The sequence below is a fragment of the Miscanthus floridulus genome, chromosome 6 (assembly GCF_019320115.1).
Source record: "Miscanthus floridulus cultivar M001 chromosome 6, ASM1932011v1, whole genome shotgun sequence".
In the NCBI taxonomy this organism is placed as follows: Eukaryota; Viridiplantae; Streptophyta; class Magnoliopsida; order Poales; family Poaceae; genus Miscanthus; species Miscanthus floridulus.
The window spans coordinates 14,404,692-14,421,764 of record NC_089585.1 but is presented as its reverse complement, the minus strand read 5'-3'; the positions used below and the strand labels follow the sequence as shown (position 1 = coordinate 14,421,764).

General features: G+C 43.1%; 3 protein-coding genes across 4 annotated transcripts; 2 read left to right on the top strand and 1 right to left on the bottom strand.

Moving 5' to 3' along the window:
• Positions 1-2,415: 2,415 nt before the first annotated feature.
• LOC136461706 (protein GET4-like) lies at positions 2,416-10,102 on the top strand. The gene is made up of 12 exons (XM_066461010.1): positions 2,416-2,713; positions 3,595-3,674; positions 4,248-4,326; positions 4,921-5,002; positions 5,399-5,555; positions 6,053-6,143; positions 6,291-6,374; positions 6,443-6,489; positions 6,991-7,119; positions 9,037-9,121; positions 9,447-9,527; positions 9,740-10,102. The coding sequence occupies exons 1-12, from the start codon at positions 2,648-2,650 to the stop codon at positions 9,743-9,745; spliced, it is 987 nt and encodes a 328-aa protein (XP_066317107.1). The 5' UTR covers positions 2,416-2,647; the 3' UTR covers positions 9,746-10,102.
• Positions 10,103-11,125: 1,023 nt separating this feature from the next.
• LOC136457702 (annexin-like protein RJ4) lies at positions 11,126-12,705 on the bottom strand. The gene is made up of 5 exons (XM_066457722.1): positions 12,608-12,705; positions 12,386-12,531; positions 12,077-12,295; positions 11,633-11,947; positions 11,126-11,510 (listed from the first exon to the last, which is right to left on the bottom strand). Exons 1-5 carry the CDS (start codon positions 12,681-12,683, stop codon positions 11,307-11,309), a joined length of 960 nt encoding a protein of 319 aa, XP_066313819.1. The 5' UTR covers positions 12,684-12,705; the 3' UTR covers positions 11,126-11,306.
• Positions 12,706-14,839: 2,134 nt separating this feature from the next.
• Positions 14,840-16,958, top strand: LOC136461705 (dehydration-responsive element-binding protein 2A-like). Of its 2 annotated transcripts, none has more exons than XM_066461008.1 (2): positions 14,840-15,331; positions 16,041-16,958. In XM_066461008.1, the coding sequence occupies exons 1-2, from the start codon at positions 15,261-15,263 to the stop codon at positions 16,759-16,761; spliced, it is 792 nt and encodes a 263-aa protein (XP_066317105.1). In that variant the 5' UTR covers positions 14,840-15,260; the 3' UTR covers positions 16,762-16,958. The 2 variants fall into 2 exon arrangements, with proteins under 2 accessions (XP_066317105.1, XP_066317106.1); XM_066461009.1 differs by having other exon boundaries at positions 14,841-15,331; positions 15,879-16,958.
• Positions 16,959-17,073: the final 115 nt, after the last annotated feature.

The window sequence follows — 17,073 nt, the reverse complement described above, 5'->3', positions numbered from 1 at the left end:
AACATGGAGTAAACTTTAGAGGGAGGAACTAAACAAGGCCTAGGTAATACTAATGATTCGGAGTTTCATTCTCATTTATTATAGTGCAACATCAGCAAAATTGATAATGGGAGAATTAAGAGGAGAGATAGGAGACACGTTTCATAATTCATACCCATAAAACTCAATGTGTTTGGTAGTAGCCAGTAGGGATACGGACGTAGAAATGTTTTGGATTCAAATTCTTTTAGTGTGTGTTTGTTGGGTGGCCCAATTGGGTTAGGATGGGTAGAACCCATTTTTGTGTTGTTTGGTTTGGAAAGCACGTGGGTTACATTCATCCAGGAGGAAATATTCCCTATAGATCTGGTTTCGCTCCGTTCCTCCAAATTGGAGAAATCGTTTCAACCCACTTCTGCTGCGCGTGTGCGGAAGGCAAGGGAGCAGCTCCGGCAGTGCGCAATAGTGACGGCAGGCGACGCGCAGCTCCAGCGGCGGCGAGCACGCCGCACTACTACAAAAAAAAAAACATTTTGCTAGGCAGGTCAAAATATTAACGCAGGCAGGCACATCCAGCGATTGCATCCGTAAATGGTTAGGAGAGCTCCAAGAAAATGTCCGCCTTTAAAAATCATTTAAGGAGACGGGCGTCCTATATGATGTCTGTCACTGAAAATCATTGATTAACGGAGCCGTAAATCGATTCTCGGAGACGGACATTTTAAGATGACTGCCTCCGTTAATAAATGATTTTCGGAGGCGGACGTTCTAAGAGTCCGTCTCCTTAAATCGATTTACGGAGGTGGACATCTTCATAAACAGTTGCATCAAAAAATAATTCATAACTTTTTCATATAAACTTGTATGGAGACAAACTTTATATCCAAATTGTAGCACTCGATCTGATCTACAACTTTGTAGTTAAAAAGTTTTTAAATTGAAACTGTTTAGGGTACTAAAATATTGTTGTAAATTTTTAGATTTTGAAATTTAAAAATTAAAATTATCAAACAATCTCGATTGTTGACATAGTCTATATGAAAGTTACGGTTCTCAATATAATCTAAAACTCTGTAATTGAAAAAAAATATTTGAAGTTGTTTCGAGTCCCAAATATGTGTTCGAAAGTTATATATTTTGAAATTAAAATTTAGAATTGCTAAACGATCTTGAATATTCATGTAGTGAATACCAAAGTTGTGGTGGCCAACCTAAGCTACATATTTGTTGTTGATAAGTTTTTTTTTATTTAAAGTCATTTCGAGTCTCAAATATGTGTTTTAAATTCACATATTTTTATATTCAATTTTTTGAAGTTTTCAAACAATCTCAAATAGAGATACATCCTACCAAAGTTGTAGTACTTGATAAGATTTAAAACTTTATAGTTATTTTTTTCATTTGAGTACTAGCCTAAAATATCCAATATAAGATTACGAATTATTAATATAAAACAATAGCATATATTACAAAAAAAAACATGAAAAAGTGTGCGGTGCATTGATAGAGAGGAGGTAGTGTTGAGTGTGAGGTCGTGGATTCAAACCCCGGAAGCGTCCGCCTTCGTTAATGGATTAATGGAGGCGAGTATGGCGCCGATCTCTGAAAAGCCTGATTAAGGGAGGCATTTCCTGTAGTAGTGCCGGCAACGTGCAACCCCAATAGCGGCCACACGCGGCGGCTGCCCTGCTCACGTGCTGCCCCATCAATGCAAAGCGTGGGCAAGCAGGGTCCAAGCTAGTGGCGCTCGCACCGGCGCGAGAGCAGAGAGAGAGAGAGGGCGGCGCGTGTGATGACTGATGACCCAAGGAAAATACTATAACTTTCATTTAAGGTCAAACCTATAGTTTTATGTTGGTCAAAGCAGTAACATGAAAAAGGATGCAAATGTTATAATTTATTATTTAATATGATTAAGTGATCCTAAATTTCATGAAACTTTTCCTACGACCAACATAGATGCATGTTGATGTGATGCACATGAAAAGATATGATTAACGCTACTCATGCATATGTTTTTTGAAAAGAAAACATGCAACCAAAAAGTTCTGCTTTTGTTCTTGAAAAGTTTAAGTTGGGTCTCATTTCCATAGAATCACACAACATCTTTGCAAGGTTTCGAAATAAAGCTCCTGATCATTACTTGACGTCTCGCGTTTAAGTCCAAACTCATTGCTTAGCTTATGACAAACACCTGTGGTGTCTCTCATATGACGGTGAGCCTGGCGTCTATGGAGTGTTGGGTTCTGGAAGGACGTACGACGGCGTGATACGGCAGGAGGCGGCGACGGCGAACGGACGTGAGGATATTCCTGAAAGCCGAGCCGCTGATCAGCCAAACATCCCGGACTGGAGCCGTACGCGATGCGGAGCTGCGGAAGAGCCGGACGCCTGGAACGGCCTAATCCTGTCTCCACCTAATTTTCTTCCGTCCGGAGGAACGGCCTAATGCTATCAATTCCGTTTCCCTAAACTAAAGGGCTCGGGATTCGGAGATCGCTTTAGGATTCGCGCGAGCACGATCAGCGCCCACCCACCAAGAGCCAGGCCACGCCGTCTCTTACCACAGAGGCGATTCCTTTACCGACGCGGCGACTCCGATCACCCACCACCGCTGCCCGCCGTCCTCCTCTCGCCGCCGGCGCCGGGGCTAGCCCGTCGGGGAGCCATGTCGCGGTCCTTGAGCATGAGGGGGAGCATGAGGTCGCGCCGCGACCTGCCTCCCCCCGAGAAGGTGAGGGATCCCCTCTCCCCGTTCATCCCTTCCCTCCCTCGGGCTTCTGCTCGGGTCCCGCGGATGAGGTGAGCGCGCCCGCATTAATGTGAGCGTTCGTGTCTTTCGGGCGTGTGCGTGATGGGCGAGTTGGATCTCGGGGAACCAACGTCTGCGCCTCCGGGGCATCGCCTCTTATCGCCAATTTGTTGGAACTAGGGTTGCTGAATACCTCCAATGCACGGCGGCGCGGGCACGCGTTCGAGAGGACAAAAATTCAATAATGATGCTGAGTTTCACTTGGTTGAATCTAGTTGTCTGCACAAGAGATATTGCACACTTTTCTCAATCAATTGAAAAAGGGAAGCAATGAGTAGTCCTGTATATAATATTAAGATCCCAACGTTGATGCTTTTATCACCAGAATTACCATATCATAGCAACCTAACAACCAAATTTGATGATTTCTCTTCCCCAAGCTTGGCGCCATTTACTCGAACAAAACGAAGCACAATTTTTACCTCGAAACTAGAATTCTTTTATGTAATTCCCTATATAAACTCTGAAAGTTTCTTTAATATTACTTTTTCAGTTCTCGTGTGAAATTTCTGTTGCTATAGAAAGCAGTCATTATCCGTTAAGAGGGTAGAAGCATTTTGAAAAACAATTCAATGATGTGAATATTCATGAGTAGCTTGTGTGTTTCGACTTTCGACTAATGAAAAGTGAATGGATTTAGCAACAAAACCTTGCCCTATCTGCTCTAAAGTATTTCACTGCACCCTTTTAGCATTAGCTGTTATGTGAGCTTGTGCTTCCTTGGCAGCATTAAGTTGTATTTTAGGCACATGTCCTGTAGAATTTTACTCAATTAATTAATAATTGTGAATTATGTTTCTCAGGCAATTGAAAGGCTTGAGAGTATGGTGGCTGGAGGAAATTTCTATGAAGCTCAACAAATGTACAAGTCAACCAGTGCAAGGTACTATGTATATTATGTAACTTAATAACAAATGGTTGGCTCCCTTTGTTCCTCTTGTTGCACAATTTCAACAGCCTTATGTTTCAGTCTATTTAAGAGTTTCTTAGTACATGATGGAGATCAACCTTACACACCATTATTACTTTAAGTTGACTCCCTGAGCAAGAGCTGAATCGGTTTGTTATTTGTTATTAGTTTGGCTCATATAGCATCTTAAAGGTACTCATGTCAGGACATACCTATAGAACATTTCAAGTAAAAGAAAGAACAAAAACTTTGCATTGTGGACAAATGTTATTCACACATGAGATGCCCATGTTTCTTAAGCCAGAAGGATAGTGCAGATTAGGCTGGGTAATTTAGGAAAGAATTTTATTTGAAGGTGTTTATGTAATTTGATTCAACAGGATGCGAAACAGTGCGGTTTTCAAGGATCAAAATGTATCGGATAATTAGAAAAATAAATAGCCGAAAATTTTACCAGAATTAGCCAAGGGAGAATGTAGTCTCAGTGATCACAATATACCAACAATTAGTAGATCATCTTAACTTGTTTTGACACATCTTGTGTAGATATATTACTGCTCAGAAGTATTCAGAAGCCTTGGACATCCTTCAATCAGGCGCTTTGGTACAATTGAAGCATGGGCAGGTTACTTTCTTGTGATAGTGCAAGTTAACAAATATTGTTAGCAGCTGATGTCATCCATCAATTTATACCAAGAATATTTATTGATTTGATCTCATTACGAGTTTTCCTAATTTTTATGTAGGAATTACCCAACTGCATAATTTTCTTCAACTTTTTCCCATTTAGGGGATGCAGAATCAAAAAGGAAAAAAAAACAGCTTAAGCTAGATTATTTTATGCATGCAGTTTCTTCCTCTTCGGCAAGCCGTTAATGTTTCCTGTGTTTATTTTTCCTTCTTTTTTTGCACTCCCGAAATAATTTATAAAACAGACTCTACAAATGCCCATTCCATTTTGCTCTTTAATTGGAAACAGATGTTATTGTAGCACAGGCTACCTTGCTGTACTATAGCGAGGTGCTTTGGATTTTCTGGATAAATGGTAGAGCACTAGTTTTGCTGTTAACTGCTTATGTACTTGTGCCAACCTGAACTGCATTTGGACCCAATCCATGGTAGAAGCCACATTGCAAGCAGCATGTAGAACTTTGAAATCCTTCATTTTCCTTACTGGTAAAAGATTCCGTTGTGTTTATATTATTATCAACAATTCCAGGTTACCTGTGGTGGTGAACTTGCTGTCCTCTTTGTTGACACCCTCATCACAGGAGAGCTTGCATATAGTGAACAAATTTTTGGTCAGTTTTTTTCTTTTATAAAGAAGCACAATGCATAAATTCCTTCTACTGATCATCCCAATATTTCCTATTGTTTCAGTTTGTTTTTCCTTAAATTATCTAGCCAATCCATTTGTACAGTATATCATTTTTTTGTTACTCCTAGCTTCGTGCAAAATATTGAAGAGCCTAAAATATTGTTGAAAGCAGTGACCCTTGTCCTCTAGTGCCAAATTTGATTTTAGCATATTTAGTTCTCTTCTTTTTTTTTCTCTTTACATACAGAAAGTTTTATTGGTCCTCTTATGGTTCTGCATGAACTGAATAAAACAATCCCCTTCTAGTAAATTGATGCATGCAATAATTTGGTTGATAGATATCACATTTTGTGATAGTAATTATATTGTGTCACATTAGATCGTATCAGAAAGATATATGAGGCATTACCAAGGATAACTGTTCCACATTTCCTTGGAGATGACTATGATGATGAAGGGCATCAATTATCTGAAGCTATTTCTGCTGCCAAAGTGCGTGCAGAGAGTTGTTCATCATTCCTGAAAGCTGCGATCAGGTAGGGTTACACTAATTTTATTCAATGCAAGTAACAATAAACAAATGTTTGCCATTAAAGCATCAAATTGTTTCCAAACTTATGTGCATAACCTAGCAGATAACATCAATGAGTTATTGGGGTTATAGTGATAGGGTAATGCATGGTTCTGACTCATTTGCTCTCGTTTCATATGAAAATTCAGAATCATCTGACTGGTTAAGTCAAAAGGTAAAGAATAAAGATAATTTTCCATAATATTGCTCTCATTTCACATGTTTTATTGAGACTTCAATAGTTGATCATGGTGTTATGGTTTTTAGAGTTGGTCATGCTGTTATTTCAAGATGAAATATTGAAATGTGGCTTATGCTAAAATAGTATGGTTTTGACACTGCAATATGAATTACGATTGTTATTTCCATTCTTACTCTGTTACTGAGCTTTATGATGGCTCTCCCTCTTATCAAGGTGCTGTTTTCATACGACACTAATAATGTGTCATTTATTTTTTTAAGGTGGTCTGCTGAGTTTGGAACATCAAGAAATGGTTCTCCTGAGCTGCACGTTATGTTAGCAGAATACATATATTCGGAATCTCCAGAGACGGTAACTTGCTATAATTCATTGGCTGATAAGAATGTGGATGTCTTCTATATTGAAGCTTCAGTTTTTTTTATGAGTCACTGCTGTTGCTATAGTTTAGTGCTTTTGTGATTTTGCTCCAAGGTTTAATGTTTAGTACCTTGACTGCAGGACATGACTAAAGTCTCAAGTCATTTTGTACGTGGAAATGATCCAAAAAAGTTCGCTTCTATGCTGGTGAACTTTATGGGCAAGGTAGCGGTTTTGTTCTTAAATAAGTTTACATAGTGTGATAATCTAATCCTTTTTGTTGTGATATGCAGTGTTACCCTGGTGAAGATGATACTGCAATTGCACGTGGGGTTCTAATGTAAGATATCCTTCCATAATTTTTTCTTGGGATCGGGAGGATGTCCTTTCCATGTATGATTGCAGATCTTCAGTGTATTGCAATGCAGGAAAGGTCTGGTTTCTGTTATATTTGCAGTGTTATTAGGTAGAGGCTAGCTAGACCATAATTAGAAACTGAACCTAGTTCGGTGGGAGTTGCGGGTGTACACTCTCTGCTTGAATTTGGCTGCCAATTTTTTATATTTATTTACAATGATACCTAGTTCTTCATAGGTTGGTTGAGTTTTCTTTAATTAATCGGTACATGATTAACAACAACTACCTAGGTTATATTGTCTCGAATAAATATCCTGACATGTGATCCACAAATTCCCTTTGGCCTATGCCGAATGCAGAGAGTAGCATACTTCAGAGTAAACTAGACGGTTTCATTGGTGGGATACAAGTATATGTTATGATATTATTGTTGGGTAGAGAATAAGAGATATTCTGTTTCCTGACATAATATTCATTCTTTAAGGTACCTATCTCAAGGGAACATGAGAGATGCGAATTTACTTATGGATGAGATGAAGGAACAACTAAAATCTGCTAACTCGGATTTTCCCAAAACAGACTTGATTCAGTTCATCAAGTATCTTTTACCAACGTAAGTTTGTCCCCTATTCTTTCCGGATCTTTTATCAACGTAAGAATGTTCTCTCTTTCAGACTGGACAAATTGTTGCAGGAAAAGTGTTGCAGTTTTGGATGAATAGTTATGAATTGTCAAGTGCAAAATGAGTAGATTGCCTAATTTTGTGTGATCTTCCGACCTAAGATTCGAAGGGCGGGCCTGATGCAAGCGTTAGAGTCTTACCGCCTGTGACCGGAAGGTCCCGGGTTCGAGTCGCGGTCTCCTCGCATTGCACAGGCGAGGGTAAGGCTTGCCACAGACACCCTTCCCCAGACCCCGCACAGAGCGGTAGCTCTCTGCACTGGGTACGCCCTTCCGACCTAAGATTCATGTCTTGCTCTTGATGAGTTGATTTAAAACAACTAGTAACAATTGAACTGATACATTGATGTCCTGGTCCCTTCAAGAAAAAAACTAATTAAGGAGTGTGGATTCATATATGTTTCTTGTGAATAGTTATGATCAAAGGCAAATTTTGTTTTTATTTTGATGCGTCTAAGGCCATAAAGTAAGTTAATATGCCAATTGGACAGGTGTAGCGCCTCTTTCTTTTCTTTTAGAATAGTTTCACTTCTCTCTTGACAACTTCATGGTGAGCTTTGGTTATTTTTTCTTTTTTTTTGGGTTTAGTTCAAGCTGTTAGGTTTGTTTAATGATTTGCTACCGTGTCATGCTATGCTTTCTGAAGCATATAATAGTATTGCAGGAATTATATTTGAATGCCAGTATCACAAATCACTGATATCATGTTTTATTTTTTGCTCTCTTCTGTGGTATGTTGCCCCGTATTAAGAGATCAATAATTTGTTGATGTCCCAGGGTTCAGGGAAGGGATCATCCTCTTTAGCCAAAATATAGTTAAGCCAACATGTTGCTGTGGTTCAAAAATCATCACACAATCATGTATGCAGTACACAAGCTAAATAAACCTGCAAAAATTCAATCTCAAATTCATTTTTCATGTCGACATTCAAAAAACGTGTTTTTAAGCGAAATACAGTAGGGAAGCCGCTATGTGCATTTTATTGAAAAGGCAGAACCAAAGTTGCAGAAAAAGAAAGATAAACCCTGTGTTTTAAGGCAAAAAAACACAGGACAAAATTCATCTTCCAGAGTATCAGTATTACCAGGAAACGATGGGTAGTGAATTCCAAATTATTTGAAAAACACTACTGTCATCACGTGATGAACAGTGCCAGATTGACTGCTCTTCTATTTTGATTCTTAACAACTAGGATGAATTTGAAACTGAATTGTTGTAGCTATACTTAACTTTATGTGCACTACATACAATATTCCTTTGATGAATTTTTGAAGTATTGCTGCATGATGAATTCCACTAATGGGGATGCTCACGCCCCTGGATACAAAATTTGCACTATTAAGATATTTGCTAGGTATTTTCTTTATAACAAACTAGTCCTGCACTTTGAACATATATATATATATATATAAAACTCAGCCTGCGAGAGGTCAAGACCGCCCCCTGGGTATTGTGCTTAAGAAGGTCTTCTCACACAAATCGAGAAAATCCCTGAACCCCTGCCCCATCCATACACACGGAACTGTAACCTGTGAGTGGGCCGGCTCTTGACCTGTGTGCCTCGGCCTGGGACAGACAAGGGGATTTTTTTAACCACAGCCTGAAATTCGCTCCCACGAGGAGCCGAACCCAGGACCTGAGGAGTGCCAGCCAGTGCCACTGAGGCTCTCTAACCAGATGGACTAGAGGCCCGTTGGCCACTTTGAACATATTAATGTCACCATATATGTTTTAAATGATCTTAATGGAACATTTCAAGTTGTTTCAAATTCTGACAATTTATATGTCATGGAATATATTATTTGTTTCCAGCACTAAAGCATTTGTAACATGTGACACTGTTTACAGGCTTGAGAGAGATGCTTACCCTCTTTTTAGGACACTTCGACAGAAGTATAAGACAAGTACAGATCGTGACCCTGTGTTTCAGGAGGTAGTGCCATTTCTCAAATATTTTGTTGCTTGTTAAGAATATCTGTTCAGCATCACATGTCATCTTTTACAACTGTAGCCATGAATTTGACAGGAAGCAGGATATAATAGTTTAAAAAAGTGGAAAAATATTGGTAATAATGTGCTTATGTAAAAGATTATTTTGGATCCTGTAGGAATCTGTTGAAAGTTAGCTGTATTTCTGGAACTAACTTGCTTTTTTTTTTTTGGAGGTCATGGAACTAACTTGCTATCATAGTATCATGTCAAACTAGAAAATTTGCAAACTTTGGCAGCTTATGAGATTGCATGGTTGCATTTTGCAGTTACTGGATGAAATAGCTGCAAAATTTTACAATATACAGCGCCAGAACCCTTTAGAAGGACTTTTCAGCGAAATGTTCAAGGTAAGCCTTATCTTGTCTTGCCATAATTCTGCAGCCTGCAAGCACCAGCCTGGTTTTAGCAAATTTTCTAGTTGGTGTGTGGCACCAGCTAGGCATCAGTAAATCTATTTAAAACATCAAATTCCTTGGTTTGTGGAGGCCACAGGATGATAGCGCCTGATTTGAGGTCCAAGACTCCAAGATTTACTGATGTTATCCTCTACATTCTGCAGATATAATACATGAGAAAAGAATTTTATGTCGATGCTTTCTTCTAAACCATTGGCTGAAATAATACAATTGCTGCCACGGCAGCTCATGATCAACAAAGGTGCTTGCTCAACTATGAATGTCCAAGGCCATACATTTAGCATCATACTGCATGAAGATATATTACTTAGCTCTGCAGCAAAATCATCGATTAGTCTCAGATTGTTACTGAGCATGTGTAATTGAATTTTTTTTCTATTACTTGTTTCACTCTGTTGCCCTTGCCCTGTTCACTTTTGGAGATGTATCTTTTGTAACCCACAGATCAAAATGATAACCTATTTATATTCATTGATTTTAATATATGGTTTTATCAGTAAAATTAATTGAATCCTTCATCATTAGGAGGAAGAGCACTTAGATACATAGCTTTTGCTCTCTCGGTCTCTCTTGTGTAAGACACTTGGATCCTTGCTCTTGCTCAAAGGCAAAACGTTTTGACTTTTCTATATACATAGCTTTTGCTATCCACTTAGATATATACTATGTTTATAGATACATAGTAAAAGCAGTGTTTCTATAAAAGCCAAAACATCTTATAAAATTTTGAACGGAGGGGGTACAGTTTTTTAATCACATGAAACCATACACTATTTTTTTAGTGACATTATGCTAAGTTTATTTTGCATGCATTTCCATTCACTTTTAACATTGTACCACCAAGGCACAAACTAATGTGTTTGGTTTGTCCAAATGGGTGATGTATGCAGCTGGGGTATAGCATTAAACTAAAACTATCAAAAATATTGATAGGAGCTTCAGCTCTGTGTTGGGCAATACTATGGTCAATGAGAATGAGCTAGTTTTTGACAGATGTGAGCAAAATCTTATTTACATGTACTATTCAGGGACGCATTATTGGTTTGGGACCAAAAGGAGACGGTGACTTCTTGATATGCCGAGTCAACACAATGACAGTATTGTAATAATCACGACTATGCATATCTTTCCATTATTAAAAAAGGCAATGTATGTTACATCCTGACAGAGCTGCTTATCCGGTGCAAGATGAAATGACACATTGGTTTTGACTTTGGGCTCTGTTGCAATGAAATGATGACAATCAAATTAAGACCTCCTTTAGTATATGAATTTTTTAGGAATCAATTCAGTTTTCACAGCAAAAACGCAGGAACAGAAAAATAATTCTGTGTTCTAAAGGGGCCTAAATATTAAAGGAGATGGTGACTTCTGCATATGCCGATCATTAGAGCAACAACTTACACATATCTTAGCACGATTCATAGGTAATCCAGTCTTGGTAGGTCCTCTATATTATTATATATATTGCTTTTGTTGTTATTGTCTTCACTTGTTACATCTTAATCTTACTCCAAACTAACAGATATATAAGGTAGTACTGAAAACGCACACTGTAAAATTGTAAATGTACCACGCCACTGCATCATCTCACTGTCTAATTAAACAGCTAAGACCGTTATTTTGTTTCGTAATATAATCGACGAGATATATGGTCGTTCGGGCCATCGACGGATGGGGATCATGGATTAGCATTATACGTATTGTTGTTTAGCTTCCAAGAAGAGCCAGGAGGAAGCTCCTGTAGTCACCCGAGGTTTCCTTGGCGATGGCCTGTTCCAAGGTGCACGACGCCCTCTTCTGGAACGCGGCGCAGATGGCCCCCATGTCGTCCTTCTCCGCGTGCATCACCACCACCCTGGTCAGGCTATCCTCGTCGGTCCCTGCAGACTCGCGCGTCGCGTTCCTCAGCACCTGCGTGCGTGCCTAATCCATCTCAGAATCGATCTTTTCAGCCGACACATACAACGGCAACAATAATCAGTTCTGTTCAGTTCAACAACGACGACGATCATCGTCGACGACCACCGCCTCACCTTGGCGAAGTACTTGCTGGGATCCGCGACGCACCGCACCGCCTTCCGCAGCGCGCGGGGGTACCCCGTGGGGTCGTCCCCGCGCGGCAGCGCCTTGGTGACGCTGCCTCGGTGCTCGTCCTTGAAGCAGCCGAACGTGGCCCTGAGCTGCGCCTTGCTCCTGGTGCCCACCACCCTGATGAGCTCCTCGTGACCCCCCGCTGCCGCGCCGTTTCGCACAGCCTCGTGCACGATCTTCGCCTCTGATCGCGCTAGCTCCATGTCCACGTTGTCGTCGCCGTCGTACCTGTACGTGCTCACCAGCGCGAGCAGAAGCTGAACGAAGGTGACGTACGTACGAGGACAGGTTAGGTAGCTAGCCGGCCGGCACGACAAGGAGTGTCGTCGTCAAGGATGCTGGATGCATGGTGAACAAGTAAGCGAACTGCAGCTAGCTGCACGTACACTGCGAAGGTTGCCCGTGGCACGAGCGGCGACGTCTTCTTCCAGGGAGCGCCTGTACAGGGCATGGTATGCCTTCTTGACGGCCACGAGCTCCGCGGACGAGTTGGTGCACGCGACCTCCACGATCACCGGGTACTCCTCCTGGATGCATTCCGTTGCGGCGTTCGCCATCACAGCCTGCCTCTCGGCGGGGTCAAACATCCAGTGGTACACTGCTCTCTGCAAACGCATTAGCGGTCAGGCGAACTGAACTGACAAAAAATAAGATCATCGGAGCAGGAGGGCAAATGCATGCACACTAATCTGAACCTCAAAATCGCCGGAGAGCTCTGACTGCAGGCGCTGGATTAGGCTCTCGCTGTACTTGTGTTCGTACTCCAGCGCGATCTGCTTCCTCTGGGTCGCGTCGCGGTGAGCTAAGATGGATATCACCGCCTGCTCGTCGGTGCCCCATCCTGAATGAACCACAAATATTTGAGCATGTTACGCGCGCTACAGTCAGAAAGATCAGGATTCAGGAGCAGCAGTAACCTTGGAACGCCTTCAAGAGAGCCGCGGCATCTTCAGCAGGAGAAGGGACAACTCGAGGAACAGTAATTGTTGCCATTTTTTTCCCCACGATATGATGCTCTTTCCTTCTTTCCTTTCTCTCCAGATTGGTTTGTTAATCACCCCAACCTCCGGGTATATATGGAGATGATATCTGACCGTTTGCTAGTGGGCATTGAATTGAAACCTTCAACAAATCGCATGTTAATAATCCAACTTTACTTCGTTTCTTCCAGTTAGTTTTGACTATGGTGAGTTTCAAAATTTGATGCCTGTGGGTTTCAAAATTTAATGCCTCATTAAACAAATATAAATCCTTCCGGCGTCTTTTGGAAGGAAACCGAAACCTCCTTACAGATGGAACAATTAGTTCTGACCTCCGGTTCTTCAGACTAGTATTGTATCTATCAGTAATGAATTCTTGATCATAGATGAACTGAATCCTCCTCGCTTATGCAATATTCTGATGTTGTAATGAGCTGATGCACTGCGGCAGCGCACATGCATGAATTTGATCAAAGTTGGGTGAAGTCAGCAATCTGATGCACCAAACCGAAGTAAAATAAAAATTTCTTTTTTTTAGCAAGTATAAAATAAAATTTCTGAATCTTTTTTGAGCAGCAAATAAAATTTCTGAATATGTGATCTTGAACTAAGGTGGGCCGTACCGAACCGACCGGGCCGAGCTTCACCGTGCCGAGCAACGCAAACGACGACGACGAGGCCTTGCGATCAATGCGTGCCCATCAACCGCCAAAGCCGTGGTAGGAAAAAGGCCAGGGTTTTCTAAAAAAAATAAGGAAAAAAACCAGCGCGAACGACGCCTTTCAGCGGCACACCGCGTCTGACGTTGGCAGCCCAGCCACCTGCTGCCGTCCTCCCCCCACCTGTCCCTCGTAACGGCGCGTGACTCTCGCTGTCTGGCACTCTGGCACCCAGCACCGCTAGCCGCAAGAACCGTCCGGCAAGGCACCACCGCCACCGCCACCGCCACCGCCTTGCCGAGACAACACTTTTTTTTTCTTTGAAATCTGCCGAGACAACACTATCTGACTGGATGATGTACCCACAGCACTTGAGCGCCGCTGATGCGTGATGACGACCGTATATGTTGAACAAATGTTGTAACTACGAATAAAACAAGGTGAACCGATACAACGACAGGGAATTTGGGGAAAAAATTATGCGTCATATGATTGGCGCGAGAAGGAAACCGATGGTGATACAACAGAGGCTTTTCTTATAGGATTTATAAAATTGTAAAATTGAGATTATAGATTGGTTTGTGTTGCCTGTGCCTATCAAAGAGCTCAGCCTTAATCTTCCAAAGATGCTTGCAGGAGTACGATATATGAACGTCAAATTCGAAAGATATTGATAGAAGTAAGTGTATGCACGACATGTATGAGCAGCTACGTCGGTATTGGTAAAAAGTAAAAGAGTATACAATACGACACATATGTCCAAAATTGACAAAGGACACAAAAGAGATAGAGGAGTGAGAAGGTGCGATAAAAGTAGACAAGATGGCCACCTTAGTTCTACGTATCACTTAAATTGTCGGGATACGTGTAAACAAGAGTCAGCTGATCCAGCTGAACTGGACAAAGCTAGTCTAGGGTTTCGAGCCTCAACTTTAACATTCTTCTTCTTTAATTTGTCCGAGAGTTGCTACCTTTTTGCCACGTAAAGGAAGACGCCTTGTAGCCTACTCGAGCATCTTTTGGATTCTTCGACGTTTCGAATTGGGGGAGGGGGAGGGGGGGGGGTATTTTTACAGTTGACAGTTACGTTACTTCCTTCCTCCCAACGGATGTGATGTTATGTATGGTATATCTATTTGTTCGGCAACCAAATTTAGCCTATATACCTCTTTTTATGCAATTCCTGAATCCACACAAGCCTAAGATCTACCATGCCATAATACTGTCCATCTGTGTCATCGTCAAGCAACTCAAATCGTGGACACAAATGCTCATGAGCATACAATGGGGTGGCCGTTAGCCACCGCAGGCCGCAGCATCCATGGTCAGCCAAAGGCCGCTGTAGTAGCTATCCAAAGGGTTTTCGTTTTTCTAATGGTGATGCCGAAAAAGCCATCCGGAGTTAGTTGCACGGACACGATGTTGTTTCTGTTAGAAAGAGATGGTACACTACTCGGACCCGGGGCGAGAAGCACGCGCGCGTGTTGGTGTTGGCAGGGCGGCGGGCGGATGCCGTATTTGCGGCTGGCTGGCGTGTAAACGCTTGCTGGCGCGGGGTGTTGTTTCACGTTTGACCCGCCCCGGCGCCCCGCGCCCGCCTGCAGCCTGCCAGATTAGCCGCACCGCGGTGGCGTCCACGTCAGGCAGGCCAGGCAGCGAAGCGGCGGCAGCGTCAGAGGTGGGAAGGCTGGGGTGGGACACCGACACCTGCCGCGTTACGAGGTGTGAGGTGGGAGAGGGAAGAGGGGGAGAGATCCAGGGGGGCGCGCCGGCCGTAGAAGATCTGGCTGCTGCCCAGACGAGAAACAACGAGGATACCACCGCCACCGCCACCGCCACGGAGAGAGGCGGCCAGGACCAGGCGGGCGGGAGGGACGACGAAATCTAGGCAGGGCGGCGGAGGAGCGGGGAGATCTCTCGCTCTTCCGTCCATGGAGCTGGGAGACGCCGCCGCCGCCGGCCAGGGAGCGCAAGGGGACGCTGCCTCCGGGGCCCTTGTCAGGTGAGCTGTCCTGTCCTCCTTCCTTCCTTGCTCGGTGCTGGGTAGTCGTCGAGCATTGCTGCGCCGGCGCTGTGCGCCTGCCTGCCGCGGAATCGGTGCGTGCCTGGTGGGTTGGGCCGTTGGGTTTGTGTTTGGGTAGTGTTGTCGAGTCTCCTGCTGCTGACCTGGTTTGTTCATCTCGCTGCTGTGCTCGTTTGGCGGCGGATTGGGTAGACCAAATCTTCCACGTCTAGGAGTAGTTCCCGACACTATTTCATCCGATCTTCGTTTCCAAATATAGTCTTGTTTTTGTTAACTTCTAGCTTTCTCGGTGGAGAATTTTGTAGGATAGACATCTCGGGTGGAGAATTACGGTTCAAAATTATTTGGAGGCTGTGTCTCAGTGCTGAATTGGGCGAGACAGGCGATGCTGTCCCTGGGTAGCGGGTGTGGAAGTCTCTTGTGTTTATGGTGGTGCAGGTCCATGCCTTTCTTCCTGGAGTGCCATGGCAGCAGAAGAACTGCCTTGTGTGCACGGCATCTAAAACGACTCTCTCTTTCTTTTCAGCTTGGTTAGATTACTGCTGGCCCTTGGAGGAATCAACAGGGCTCGTTTACTTCTTTCCTTGAAGTGGATTAGATAGATGACCTTCTACATCTTATGATTTTCATTTGAGTGTTTCCGCTCCGGGCCTTATGAAATGATGAATGAATTGCCTTGTTGGGTCAGGAAGAAGAGGATGAGGAGGAAGAGCACAGGCCCTGACTCCATTGCCGAGACGATCAAGTGGTGGAAGGAGCAGAACCAGAAGCTGCAGGACGAGAGCGGCTCCAGGAAGGCGCCGGCCAAGGGTTCCAAGAAAGGGTGCATGGCGGGCAAAGGAGGGCCTGAGAACGTCAACTGCGTGTATCGCGGCGTGAGGCAGCGGACGTGGGGCAAGTGGGTGGCGGAGATCCGCGAGCCCAACCGTGGCCGGCGGCTATGGCTGGGCTCCTTCCCTACCGCTGTGGAGGCTGCACATGCATACGATGAGGCGGCAAAGGCCATGTATGGCCCCAAGGCACGTGTCAACTTCTCGGAGAACTCTGCTGACGCCAACTCTGGCTGCACGTCGGCGCTTTCGTTGCTGGCATCTAGTGTACCGGCTGCCACGTTGCAACGGTCTGATGAGAAAGTGGAGACTGAGGTGGAATCTGTGGAGACTGAGGTCCATGAGGTGAAAACAGAAGGGAATGATGACTTGGGAAGTGTCCACGTTGCCTGCAAGACCGTGGACGTCATTCAATCTGAGAAGAGTGTGTTACACAAAGAAGGGGAAGTAAGTTATGATTACTTCAACGTTGAAGAGGTGGTTGAGATGATAATTATAGAATTGAATGCTGATAAAAAAATTGAAGCACATGAAGAATACCATGATGGAGATGATGGGTTTAGCCTTTTTGCATATTAGAAGCATGGTTATGGGGAGAAGTAGGAATAACTTCATTCTAGATGTTAGGAAAATGCTTCAACCTGAAGCGTTGTAGTCATTCGTGGTTTTCATCTTACTGAGACATAGCTTTATACTATGAGCCAACCGGTACAAGAAGTTGTCCTGTGTGTTGAGTTCCTGTACTATAGTAGGAAATGAGTCCATGTTTAATGAGCTCTCTTGGTTGTTAATATTGCACATTTGCTCGGCTGAACTCAAGTTAGGTCAAGAAAAGGAATGGTAAGTACACCGAATAAATCTTTAGGATTGCATTAAATTGCAAAGCAGGCA